Source organism: Sprattus sprattus, assembly GCF_963457725.1.
Source record: "Sprattus sprattus genome assembly, chromosome: 3".
NCBI lineage: Eukaryota > Metazoa > Chordata > Actinopteri > Clupeiformes > Clupeidae > Sprattus > Sprattus sprattus.
The window spans coordinates 37,326,749-37,339,989 of NC_137922.1; the positions used below are offsets into that span (position 1 = coordinate 37,326,749).

The 13,241-nt window shown below is 42.5% G+C and overlaps 1 protein-coding gene across 1 annotated transcript; it reads right to left on the minus strand.

Annotated features, from left to right (window-relative positions):
• Positions 1–2,230: 2,230 nt before the first annotated feature.
• eps8l1b (EPS8 signaling adaptor L1b) lies at positions 2,231–11,211 on the minus strand (the record flags this gene model as incomplete). Its single annotated transcript, XM_080835982.1, has 18 exons — positions 2,231–2,342; positions 2,477–2,609; positions 3,037–3,202; positions 3,537–3,678; positions 4,007–4,129; positions 4,891–4,993; positions 5,195–5,244; positions 5,359–5,482; positions 5,709–5,857; positions 6,476–6,550; positions 6,770–6,858; positions 7,254–7,383; positions 7,512–7,570; positions 7,686–7,771; positions 9,190–9,272; positions 10,176–10,325; positions 10,688–10,846; positions 11,182–11,211. 18 exons carry the CDS (start codon positions 11,209–11,211, stop codon positions 2,250–2,252), a joined length of 1,944 nt encoding a protein of 647 aa, XP_080692108.1. The 3' UTR covers positions 2,231–2,249.
• Positions 11,212–13,241: the final 2,030 nt, after the last annotated feature.

Here is a 13,241-nt window from a genome sequence, read left to right on the forward strand (position 1 = left end):
TCTGCTCCCACCTACTTAAATACCCATGAAAGGGCAAATGTTACCCCCAGGATGCTGCGCTCGTCTAATTTTGGTCGTTTAGCACTGCCGTCTATGGCAATCTAGACTATTCTAATCCACGTTGGTGGAACGAGCTGCCTAACACTACCAGAGCAGGAGCGTCCCTGTTTACCTTGAAGACCCAACTGAGGGCATCTCCCTTCCTAACTTGCACTTCTACTGGTGCTTAACTTGCACTTATAGCAGTTACATTCTTGCATTTTTTTTTACTATTTCTTATGTAAAATATAATTTTTTGTTACACTAGGTCTCTATTTCTCGTAGCTTGATTGTTCTCTCCCTTGTACATCGCTTTGGACAAAAGCGTCTGCTAAATTACTTAATGTATATGTAAATGTAATGTATGGCCACAGTAGCGTGATGTTAGCAGCTCATGAGAATCCAACATGATACAAAGTAACAATCTAAACGGATAGATGTGGTAACCGTTGCACCCAGGAAACCCAGGGTAGTATTATGGACTTCCCCACGCCGTGTTGGGCAGCACTTTCATTTTGGCTCATTTTTCGAATGATGATGAAGCACTAATTTCTTTGAAAACCACCTAAACCACCCGAGCGACAAACTCAGGGCTGCAGTAATCTAGAGGCTAGTAGAACCTAGAACAAACTGAAAGTCTCCCATTTGAATTCCAGGTCAGATGGGAATTAGAGAGGGGGGAATGACAAAGTTCTTCCCTTCTCTCTCAACTCAACTTCTCATTGCCTCAGTGGAGCTGTCCAGTGGCCATTAGTAGAATGCTGGTGTTGTATTGTGCAGTTCCTACATGGGGCTTAGTGCCATCACAGCCATGGCAAACTAGGCAGACAGTTAAACAAGTCAGAGTGCCACTTGTTTGTTTACAAATGTTTTTTTTGTAGATGCAAAATGAAAACAGGAACAATGTACTGGAGGCTTAGGTCATGTGTTCTGACAGTCTGCTCCTCAGGGCACTTTTGGTATCAGCCACTTAACAGGTGCAACAGTTACACCCAATTGTTTTTCAGAAACAATTCAAGTCTACCCTGTGCCATGAGTCATGGCCAACATGACATCTGACCACAGAAGAGTATATTGAGTCATATAATACAGCACAACATCTTGTTTGGTATTTTGCAGCTCCTTTAGAGCAGCTTCTGTTGGCCCAGACTCTCTAAATACCCCGGCTGGGTCTCCTCTCCCCCAACACCCCCCCACCCCTCAGACTGCACAATAAAACACGGCACTGCTGTAATGGGCAGTGCCATCTTTGGTGAACCTGTGCCAATCTCAACATCTCTACCAATGCGTAGAGATCATCTTAAAGATGTGTTCATACATGGTCTCTTCAGAAACCAGTAAAATAAGTAAATAATCCAGGAAAATGTAAAATGGTCTCTTCAGAAACCATACAAGGTCTATCTACTGTATATCAAGTATAACCGAGATGCAATAACTTAAAAGACTTACTTGAATACAATTCAAATTAATACAATTGTAAACAAGAATGGGAGCATTCAGAGAATGCAAACCTCCGCCTTGTGACCTTGACCTTTGAGCTTGACATCTGAAAATCTAATCAATTATTGCCATTATATGACCCAATCTCCCCCCAAAGTTTGATGGAAATCGGTACATGCGTTTCTACGTAATCCTGCTGACAAACAAACGGGGGCGAAAACATAACCTCGTGGCGGAGGTAACAAAACACACAGAAGAAAAACTTGGGATTATTTTTATGTCATATTGTTGTACCCACACTAAAATCTGAACCACACTTAAAGCCTGGTTTACCTCCAGAATGGGCAGTGTAACCCATAGATAGACATATCTTATCTTTATCAAAGTGAACTGCTAGCAACAGCTTAGTGTCAGCATATAAAACATTAAAAACAGTTTAGTGCACATTTGGTTTTATTAGATATTAATTTATTTATTTTTGCCAAGAAGGAGGAAAGAATCATTTGTTTGTTTGATTAGAAGGAAAGCAAATAGGCAACAGAATATACAATGTTTGAATACCGAGCGGCCCAAATACATGATCAGTCTCGCTTTCATTCACTCTTTCATTCCCTGTTTATCTTAAATAATTACTGTTTACTTTTATACAGTGGATTTCTGAAAAGGACCTTTGTGTGAAAATGGATATCTCCGTAGATATCACCATTATAAATGAGCATTGCAGTTGGTGTGTGTCTCTGTGTGTGTGTAGACTAAGAAAGTGTATGTAGTTATAAGATAAGGGTTCCACTCTCAAGTTCAAGGTCCACCTTCATCTTCTGTTTCTCCATCACAGCCTCCAGCTCTGTAGTCCTTCTTTCATCCTATGACAAAGTGGAAACACATGACTCCATTTTGAAATGTATGTGTGCATGTGTTTGTTAATATGATTCAATAATGGTAGAAAGAAACAGTATATGAGAAAAGTGAAATGTGTGTGTGTGTGTGTGTGTGTTACCTCCAACAGAGCTTTCTGCACTGTGATCTGGCTGTAGACTCGTGCCCCCTCATCAGGAAGGACCGCTCGGAGCTCCTCCTTGTTAAGCGAGAAGAGCTGTGCCCCTGTCAACACACCTAAACACTGCACCGTCCTACACACACACACACACACACACAAGGCATGAGTTAGTCTAACCCATAAAAGGAACACTGCTCTCTGTGAAATACATGCATGGTTTTACATGTTGATTGTCCACATTTTTCATGTCAGACAAAACATTCAATATTAAAAAATGTTTACTATAAACTGTAAGGGGTTGCAAGCATGCTTTAATGTGCTTTAGTGTGGTTATAGGGTGTATGTGGATGGAAGCATTGTGTTTTTTAAGTGGTTGAACAAGCACATTTCGTTGTGTATCTAATGCATAATGACAAATAAAGTCTATTCTACAAGAAAAATAATTATCTTTATTTTTTTCTCATATGTGTGTGTGTGTGTGTGTGTGTGTGTGTGAAAGGCTTACTTCTCTCTATTTTTCTCTTAAATGTTCTGTGTGTGTGTGTGTGTGTAAGGCTTACGGGTCACTGAAGCCTTTCCCCCGGAGCCACGCCTCCACCTCTGTGGGTGGTGAATGGTAGTCGAGGGGGCGTGACGTCTCTGCTGAGCGAGGGATAACCAGGGGGCGAGACAAAGCCGACTTCCCATTGGTTAGCCTCTGAAGAAGCTCATCGTTTACCAGCATGACTGAAAAAGAATGAATGGATGGATGGAGGGATAGATAGATAGAGAGAGAGAGAGAGAGAGAGTTAGATGTATGTAAGGAGACTAGAGTACCTATGTCAGTTATCGGACAGTGTCAAACATCGGCCCTTCTGTTAAACAATCAAAATGCTAAATTCAATAATGGATTAAAAATCCATCACTTCAGTTAAATAATGGATGGACATGACAACGCGAACCTTTGCCGATAACACACGGCATCCGATAATTAACACGTTACAATATACTTTCAGCCAAATCCAAAGTGTGTGAGCAAGGCCGTGTGTGTGTGAGCATCCACACTGGTGTTGGTGCCTACCCTTGTCTGAGTCTGTGTCTGAGGGAATGTGATGGGAGAGCGCGATGCTGCGAGGCCTGGGCGCGCTGGAGTCGGAGTGGAGGAGGGGAGGGGTAGGAGGAGCGTAGGAGAAGTTCTTCATCATCGGAGGAGGCGCAGGAGCCTAAAGATAGGAAGAGGGAAATAAGAGGAGGAAGTAGATCGGAAGAGAGAGAAAGAGAGAGAGATAAAGATGGAGAGAGAATCTTATCATTTCACTACATTTGGTGAAATATTTCATCAGCAACATCATGTTTTTTTCCCCAACTGATCATAACTTCCCATTTGTGTGTCGTTCCTTGGAGGGAGAAAAAGATGGATAGAGGGAAGCCATGATGAAATATGCTGCAATGTCTTCAATACATGGCTGAGCAGTGAACAAGTCCTTATGTGTGTGTGTTTGTGTGAGTGTTCCTGTCTGTCAGTGTCTGTGTGTGTGTGAATTTTATTACCTTAGGCGCTTTGTTGATGGGACTCTCAATGTGGGAGATTGGCTCCAGGATGTTGAAGGGCACAAAACCAATCTCATCAAATCGGTTACGACACTTCCACCAACGCTTTGACGCCTCGACCACCTAAGAGGGAAATAGGGCATGAGCAAGCGGAGGGAAAGAGGGAAGAATGAGAGAGAGAGAGAGCGAGAGAGAGAGAGAGAGAGAATATATCAAGTCTTACTAAGAAACAATAACTAAAAAAATGACTTGAATTACATTTAAATGAATACAAATGTAGAAAACATATTTTATTATTATATTTTTGGATTGCTTTTATGTCATTTTTTGTACCCACACTGAAAACTAATAACCACTTGGTTTATCCTTCTTGAGAAGTTATTGCCTGGTTAAATCAGACATAAACAGAGAGGTGTCTTATATTGCGGACTCAGCATGTTTAGTGTGGACGAGGCCCAACTGACTGCCAAGCCATTTGATCTCACAGATATTGTTTACTGTAAGAGACTCTCTCTGTCCCTTTCTCTGTCTGTTTCTCACACTCTCTCACTCTCTCACACACACAGAGACATTTGTAAAATATAAACAGCATGTAAGGAATGTTTCTTTGGGCCTTGAAGGCTAATAAGCAAGAGCTTTAGTGTCATTATGGCCTCTTTAGGCCAGAGGCTAAGAGGAAGGTGTTGAGTAGTCTGGGTGTGGCATGGGAGAGACAGGCGTTATCTCGAACCAGAAACAAAAGCCCATGGGAGATGGCTGCTGGTAGTTCAAGGTACACTGACATTCATTAATGTTCTGTGTGTGTGTAGTCTGCTTGTGTAGTCTCTCTGTGTGTGTGTAGCCTGTGAGTGTGTAGTCTGTGTGTTTGTATTCTGTGTGTTTACCTCCAGGGTGTCCCCTTGTTGGACAGAAAGCTCACTGCTGTTTCTGGCCCTAAAGTCGTAGCTGACACGATATTGCCTTTCTGCTGATGGAAAAGCACTGTCCCTATGGGGGAAGAAGGGATTCATTTAATTTCACTTCATTTTAAAAGAGCAAAAGTGTCCACATATGATATTTATGATAGTAGTGTAGCTTTGAAAATACAAAAGTGATCTTAGCTAAAATAGGTTAGTCTTAGCTAAAGTAAACGGAATTGACTTAAAAAATAGGTTTGTAAAACTTTAATTGTAAAAAAAACATTCTTACGTTTCATCACTGGGTGGACCTGGAGTTACCACAGTAGGCACAGCTTGTTGCTAGAGATAAAGAGAAGAAAGGAATTGACTGAGTAATGTGTAATCAGCACTGATAACAACAGCAACAACACCATTGTTTTCCATCATGCTGTGCGGTCTGGTTGCCATGGTTACCTGCTGTTGCTCCTGCTCTGTGTCCTGTCGGTGCTGCGTCTCCACTGGGTCATCAGAGCTCTCCGACTTCCAGCCGCCCAGGAACACAGGAGAGTACGAAGGGATGGGACCCCGCAACTGAGAACTGAGACAGAGGTAGAGAGATAGAGAGAGAGGGAGAGAGAGAGAGAGAGATAGAGAGATATAGAGATAGAGATAGAGATATATATATATATAGAGAGAGAGAGAGAGAGAGAGAGAGAGAGAGAGAGCGAGCGTTAGTATTACTGCAGGACAAAGACCAATGATAATGCACATGACAATTCCCCATCAGGAATATGTGTGTGTGTATCTGTGTGTGTGTGTCTCACCGTGGCTGTGTCCAGTTGGGTCCCAGTGCGGACCACAGCTGTCTCTCCTCCTCGGTGACATTGTGCTGCAGCAGAGTGACGGCCCCTGTGGTCAGAGCTGGACTCGCCACGCTGGCAGCTAGTTCTGGGCCACCTGTGGTCTTCACTATCTACATGGCACAAACTCATATTTAAACACACGCACACACACACACACACACATTCTATCACACTAACACGAACACGGACGCACGTAAACATTTTCTTTTGTGTGTGCAAGCTCTCCGTATGCTATTGTCCGTGTGCGTGTGGGTGTTTGTATATTTGAGACATAAAGAGTTTGTGTGTATTCTTTTTGACTACACTGATACTCCCGCATGAAAGCCGAGTATTTGCGCAAGGCTAATCTGTGTGTTCCTGCCCTCTGCAAACACTCAAGCCTTTTAAAAAGTACTCAGTTCATTAGCGAACGGCTCAGCTCACACAGCTCGGCCGGGGCCTCTCCGCCCTGCCTGCCTCCGGTTACTCTGATACCTCCAACAGCAATGCCATCTATGCCAAGCATGCGAGAAGCACCTGACTTTAGGAACCAATTCCTCACGATTGCCGATATCAAATTCTTTAAAGGTCATGGTTTGTTTCAGGTAAATGTGTGTGATCTAGGGGTCTAATCACACCTAACCCAGACAAGTTAAGAGACAAACACGCTAGTAGACACACACACACACACACACACACACACACACACACACACACACACACACACACACACACACAGGTATACTCACCATGTCTAGAGGTTTGAAGATGTGGTGTATTAGCTCCTCTGAGGTAGGGTTGGCTATGGCTGCCTTTAGCCGGCCCTGGAAAGTGAAAACAACAGACCAACAGACAGGGGTGAGAGGTCACCAGTCAAAGACTGTGGGTTGGTCAATGAGCTTTGCAGAAGGAGAGAGCTTAGAGGACTGTGATGTGAAGAAATGCAGGTATGTGTGTGTGACTGTGTCTGAGAGAGAGAGAGGTTCTATGTGTGAGTGTATGTATGTGTGTGAGTGTCTGGGTGTTTGTGTTGGGTTACATACCAGCAGACTGAAGCAGTACTTGAATTTCTGGAAGATGTCTATAAACTCTTCCTCAGGTGGGGGTTTGGCCTTTGCAGTCAGCAGATCATCTAACAGCAAAATCCCCAAAAATGTTACAATGAAAATAATATTCAACCATATTATTACTATTATACATAATACACATTATAAATAATACAGTCATAATGACAATCAAACAATATGTCTCAGTATTGTGGCAATACATCAGGTATGCTATTGTCTCCATATTTTCACAATATGTGTATCTGTGTGTCCGTGTGTGTCCGTGTGTGTGTGTGTGTGTGTGTGTGTGTGTGTGTGTGTGTGTGTGTGTGTGTGTGTGTGTGTGTGTGTGTGTGTGTGTGTGTGTGTGTGTGTGTGTGTGTGTGTATGTGTGTGTGTGTGTGTGTGTGTGTATCTATCTGTGTGTGTGTCTTTCTGTGTGTATGGTGTTCTCTTCATATGCTCTCACTGTCTCTCTCACCCTCTGTACTCTTCTTGCGGCTCTTCTTCTTCTTCTTGCTCCTCTGGTCCAGGATGCTCTGGGCTTCAGCAGACTGCTGTAGTTTCCCCATGAAGGCCTCCATGTCGTCAAAGCAGTGGTTCAGGATTTCCTACAACAGGAGGAGCAGGTGGGTGGTGAGGAAAGAGACAGACCCAAGACTCCCCTGAAGGCAGATCCGTGATGAATGTAAGATGCACACAAACACCCCTCCGTGTAAACTTGGACCAGTCCACTTACCACTTCCCTCTGAGCTCGTAAGAACGATTTGTCTGGCTGTCCATTCACAAGGCCATTAGCTGATCAAAGATGGAGGGGTAGACAGAGAGATGTTCAAGCAAATGACCTGAGATATAGCAGGTGTAACGAGGCACAGATACTGAGTGCTGTGTGTGTATGGGGGTGGGGGCTTACTTCGGATGCCGGGGTAAGGAGGGGGGTTCGGGGGTGGGGGGTTGGGAGCGAAGATGTATGGGGGGCTTGGGATATCCATATCAGTCCTGAAAATCAAACACAAAATATGAATTGGATTCTTTCTCATTCTCAGTCTGTCTTTTGAGATATCAATCTCTTTCTTTTTTTTCTTTCTCTCTCTCTAAGAATAGGACATTTGACAGTATGACCATTATTCAGAGAAAGCATTATTTAAATCATAAACTACAGACACAAAAAACAAGGGTTAGATAAAGTCAGATAAATGCTGTAATGCTTATAAAGTAAATGCTCTATGCAACTGCTGCTACTTTTCGGGTTTCTATAGTCATATACAGGGTTCTAACCTTTAGGAGACATGACATGAATACTCTAAAGCATAATTTCAAACCCTTGTGTCTCATTATATAGTACTTAAAATGAAGAAAAAAGCCTTGGCTGGATACGATCACAAACCTTACGTTTAGTCAAATGTAAGCCACAAAACAGAGAAAAATTCAGTGCCATTGCCATAACAATTGAATGCAATGATTCGCTGAAACGTTTCACCACTTTCCAGGAACTCTTAAATTTCTAAAATTTGCTTATCTCAAAATAAAGTCATCTCCACTATTCTCAGGGATCATAGAAACCTTGTACATAGAGTTAGAATAGAACTTCCCACCCTAGGTGTTAAGAGTATTCATTCATGTCTAATAAATATATTTACTACTTATGAACACAAACAGGACAGAAGTACCCAAAAGTAAACTATCAAAATCTAAATCTTTCCTTCCAGTAATGCTTTTAAAGTCTCCTTCCAAATCTGCTGAGTACGGCAGGCACTCACTGAACTACTTGAGCACACACACACAGAGAACCTGTATCCTTGAAACCAGACCACTTGACATTTTCTTTGACATTGGCCTGGTTGTTATCTCCAAAACACAACTGTTCTACAAGAAAAAGGTCTATAAAACCACACACACACCAACACACACGTATGTAAAAACATCACATCGCATGTGCGATAATGCAGATCATACCTTGAGCAGATCCTCAGATTGAATAGTCCTTGGAGTGCTGATGTGTTACGCTATCTCTCTCTCCCTCTGTCTCTCTCTTTCGCTCTCTGTCTCTATTGGTCTCACCGTCACCTTCCCTCTCTCCCTCCCACCCTCCCTCTGTCTTTTTTTCCACAATGGCTTGGCTCTCTCTGTCACACCTTCTTAAGTTATGTAGAAACTGGAATAACAAGTCTGTCCACTAGGAGCTGCTTGCCCTTTTCTCTCTCTCTTTCTCTCTCTCTCTCTCTCTCTCTCTCTCTCTCTGTCTCTCTCTCTAATGACATCTACAAGTGCTCATTTCTACTCTGGGGTGTGACATTTTTGTTTAGTTAATTTCATTTAGTTAATATTAATGTTTTTTCTATTTATAGTGTATGCGCACAGTGAAGCACTCATGGCAACCATGGTAAACATTCATCATCATTCACTCAGGACTGCACCTAATGTCCTCAGGGCGAGCCTTCTTGATCCGGGCGGCATACTGTGACGCCGCTCCGATGATGTCATCGCGCACGCGCTCCGCCTGAGGACACAGAGCAGTGACATCAGATGGGTCACCTGAAGGGAGGAATGTCATGACATGCTTTTTTTTCCATGGATGGACATCAGCACGTCAGTACGAACGTTATCTGTGAATATGAGATCACGTCCCAAATATGTGTAATGGATTCGGTGCATTGTATGTGAATTGATATGGCTCCTTCTTCCTCACTGTATGAAATTCTTGTTTCTTTCCTGTTTATTTGTCCAAGGGTGTGACAACCATTACCAATGTAGGGACAAAGGACAAAGACTGCCACATCACCTGATCATGTGAGATCATTGAATAATGACCATCGCTCATTTCTGAGTTGTTTTTATACAATACTAAGCCATGGTGGTAATGGTGATCAAATCCAGAGAGTGATCAACTGCATCAGCTGAAGCTTTTAACATGTTTTAAAATCTTGTTGTCTGTGTAGCATCGTCTATGTATTCATAATATAGATTCCTCCCATGTGTTTTGTCATTCCACAGGGTACAAATCATGATGCTGGAAGAAAGGTATTCACATTTGCTAGCATACTAGCACAAAACACAACCGTAACGCTAGGTTATGGCTTTAAAACTTTAATACTTGCAATCAACAATACCAGTGAACTGCTCTGGAGAAAAAGCTTAAAGGCAAGAACTCTTTTGTTCTTAGAATCATTGTTGCCAGAATTCGCAAGAATGCAAGCACATGTGGTTTTGGGGGTGGTGGTGGCAGTAGTAGTAGTAGTGTGTGTGTGTGTGTGTGTGTGTGTGTGTGTGTGTGTCTGTGTCTGTGTGTCTGTGTGTCTGTGTGTGTGTCTGTCTGTATGTCTGTGTGTCTGTCTGTCTGTCTGTCTGTCTGTCTGTCTGTCTGTCTGTCTAGCTGTGTTGGATAGAGGGTGGTGGGGCTCACCTTGACTGTGTTGCAGTTGAAGAACTGGACCTCTGGCTGTTTGTGTGGGGAGGCCTGGCACACCAGCAGCAGTAGAGAGGGGTACTGCTTCTCTGACGACACACACTCACAGCGGTGTAGAGAGGACAGGGAGTACTGCTCCAGCAGTTCCTATATCCATACACATACACATACACATACAGAGAGAGAGAGAGAGAGAGAGAGAGAGCAAGAGAGAAAACAAGAGGAGAAATGTCTGTTAATACCTCACCAGAAACGGTCTTGTGCGTTATACATGTGTGTGTTTGTGTCTATTTGAGAAAATAAAAGTTACTTATAGTTCAAATAGTTAATAATAGCAAGTGTGTGTTTCTCACTATGTGTGTGTGTGTGTGTGTGTGTGTGTGTGTGTGTGTGTGTGTGTGTGTGTGTGTGTGTGTGTGTGTGTGTGTGTGTGTGTGTGTGTGAGTGTGTGTGTGTGTGTGTGTGTGTGTGTGTGTGTGTTTGTGGCATGGTGCTTGTGTGTTTTGTACCTGGTTCTCCTTGTCTCTGAGCAGAAGGGCCTGAGGATGGATCTCCAGGAGCATCTCCTGGCTCCAGAGGCGGTTGGAGCGGGCTAGCAGAGAGAAGCGGGAGCGCGCCTCCTCCACACTCACTACCTCCCCCTCCTGCAGACAGAACGTCACCAGGTGCTGCAGGACACACAGGAACCGAGAGACAGAGGGAGAAACAGAGACAAACATAGGATGTGAGATGGGACAGAACAGGTATCAGTGCCAGAGAAAGAGAGAAAGAGAAGAGGGAGAGAGAGAAAGTAAGATAGAAATTAGGGGAAGAGAAAGAGGTGAGTGGAGGGATACAGACAAAGTATAGGGAGTAATATAGGCATACAGGAACAGATGCAGAAAAGTAAGAAAAAGTGAGATGGTGGGACATAAATAAAGTTGTGGAAATGGAAACGAGTTAAACGTCTTTATTTTATGAGGAAAGAATAGCCTATAAAAAAGCAGACACAATAATCTCTTACATTGATGAGGTAGCGTGATCCATCTCCCATTCTGGGGGGCTTCGCTGCAAACACCAAGAGATGATTTGAAAGATAGTAAAGACACGTCTTCAACTTTCACATGCATTCCCTAACATCTTAATTCTTCCATTTCTTTGATCACTTTGCCTGTGTTCACTCAACCAACCCGTTTGACTGCCTCTGCCCTGTGACCGTGGAAAGGATGTAGGAACTCAGACTTCCACAGGACAATCAGACACTGACTATCTCTCCCTCTTTGCTCTCAGATATTAACAGCTGCCACTTCACACTTCTTTCACATAGCCATACAGACCAGTCCATACATACACTATCCCTCCCCCCCTCAATACAGAAATACACACACTAACTTACCTTAAATAGCCTGCTCTTTGGTTTCTGAATAACAGTGTGTGTGAGACAGAGATTGAGAGAGAGAGAGAGAGATGTAATCCCTGGATGTTGTAGTCGATGTGTGTGCTCTGGACCTCTGCTTCAGAACTCTGGCCTTGTCCCGCCGTGATGTAACACAGCGAGGGAGTGTAAGAGAGAGGAAGAGCTTTTTTCTTTTCCTTTCTTTTCTTGTTCTCTGTTATACAGCTCTATCAGGCAAGGTGAGCTTTTTCAGACATGCGTCAGCTGCCCTGCCCAATTTCACAAACCCCACCTCAGAGATTAAAGATACTGTACGCACACACAGGTATGTACACACACACACACACACACACACACAAACACACACACACACACACACACACACACACACACACACACACACACACATACATGCACAAAAACACCTAACAACATGAAAACTCATAAAATAATAACATTATGTCTGTATTTCTGTCTATATCTGCATGTTGGCCACAGCACACCCTTCAGACATTCTAAAACAAAACAGCATTCCAGGGCTGGTTGTTTTGAAAGTTTCTGAAATGTAAATACAGCAAGATAATGTCATGTGAGAATTGTAACTTCTCACTTTCCTTTCAGTTACTGTCCAATAACATTAATTAAAAAGAACATTATTTTAAGAACTTTGTTATTCAATAAATATCGTTCATATCACAAATTGATTCCACATGCAAAGTAATATGTAGATTTAAACTACATACACATGCACCTGCACATTTAGGAAAATACGCTTACAACATATCGCCATTAGAGGGCACTGGTGATAAGCTGTGACGTTTGGAGTGACGCGGGAACAAACATGAAACAGAACTTGTATAAGCGGCATTGAAGCTGTATAGACCTGACCCGCAAAGAGTTTCAAGCTGACATTCTGAACCTCAGTATTAGAAATATAAAAGTATGTTTTAAACCACTTAAGATGTATGCAAATTATGCAAACACAGAGAGCTGTAACAGGGTCACGGCTTCTTTTCTAATAGTATGGCGTCATTTGACATTGAACCAATAGCATCGCTTTCACAGACCAAATATTGTGGGGTGGATTCTTCTAAGCAATTACATTTTAAATGAAAATATGAAGCAGATGTGTGGTCACAACACTAGAGAATGGCCACTTACTGCAGAAACAGTCCGTTGTGATTTGTACTAATGAAATCATCTTGTTGGAAACCTATCCTGATTGCTTACAGCAGAAGGAAACTTAATTGAAACTATATAGCCTAAGTAATGTTATACATAACCTGTCATCTATTAAATTTGTATTATCTATTGTGTTAAATTTAATATTTCATTACATTTCCCCAATAACACACAATACAATACACACAATAATGCTGTTAGCAGAGGACGGTAGTAACTATTGTAACAGATGAATATATAACCATAGGTGCTTCATATTCTCTTTTTAAAAATAGTGTTACATTTTACAAAAGATGATTTAGATATGTTAAACCTAGTCCTTATAGTCATACACAATGCATGACAACTACGTCCCTGATCCTGGGACCTCAGGTAAAAACTAGAATGCGAATTGCAGCGATTCAGAGAATGAGTAATGAGAATGAGAATGAGTCCTTCTGTGTAGACAGGGCAGAGGGAACGTAACCCTGGGCAGTAAGGCCCAGATGTAATTTTGGACACATGTG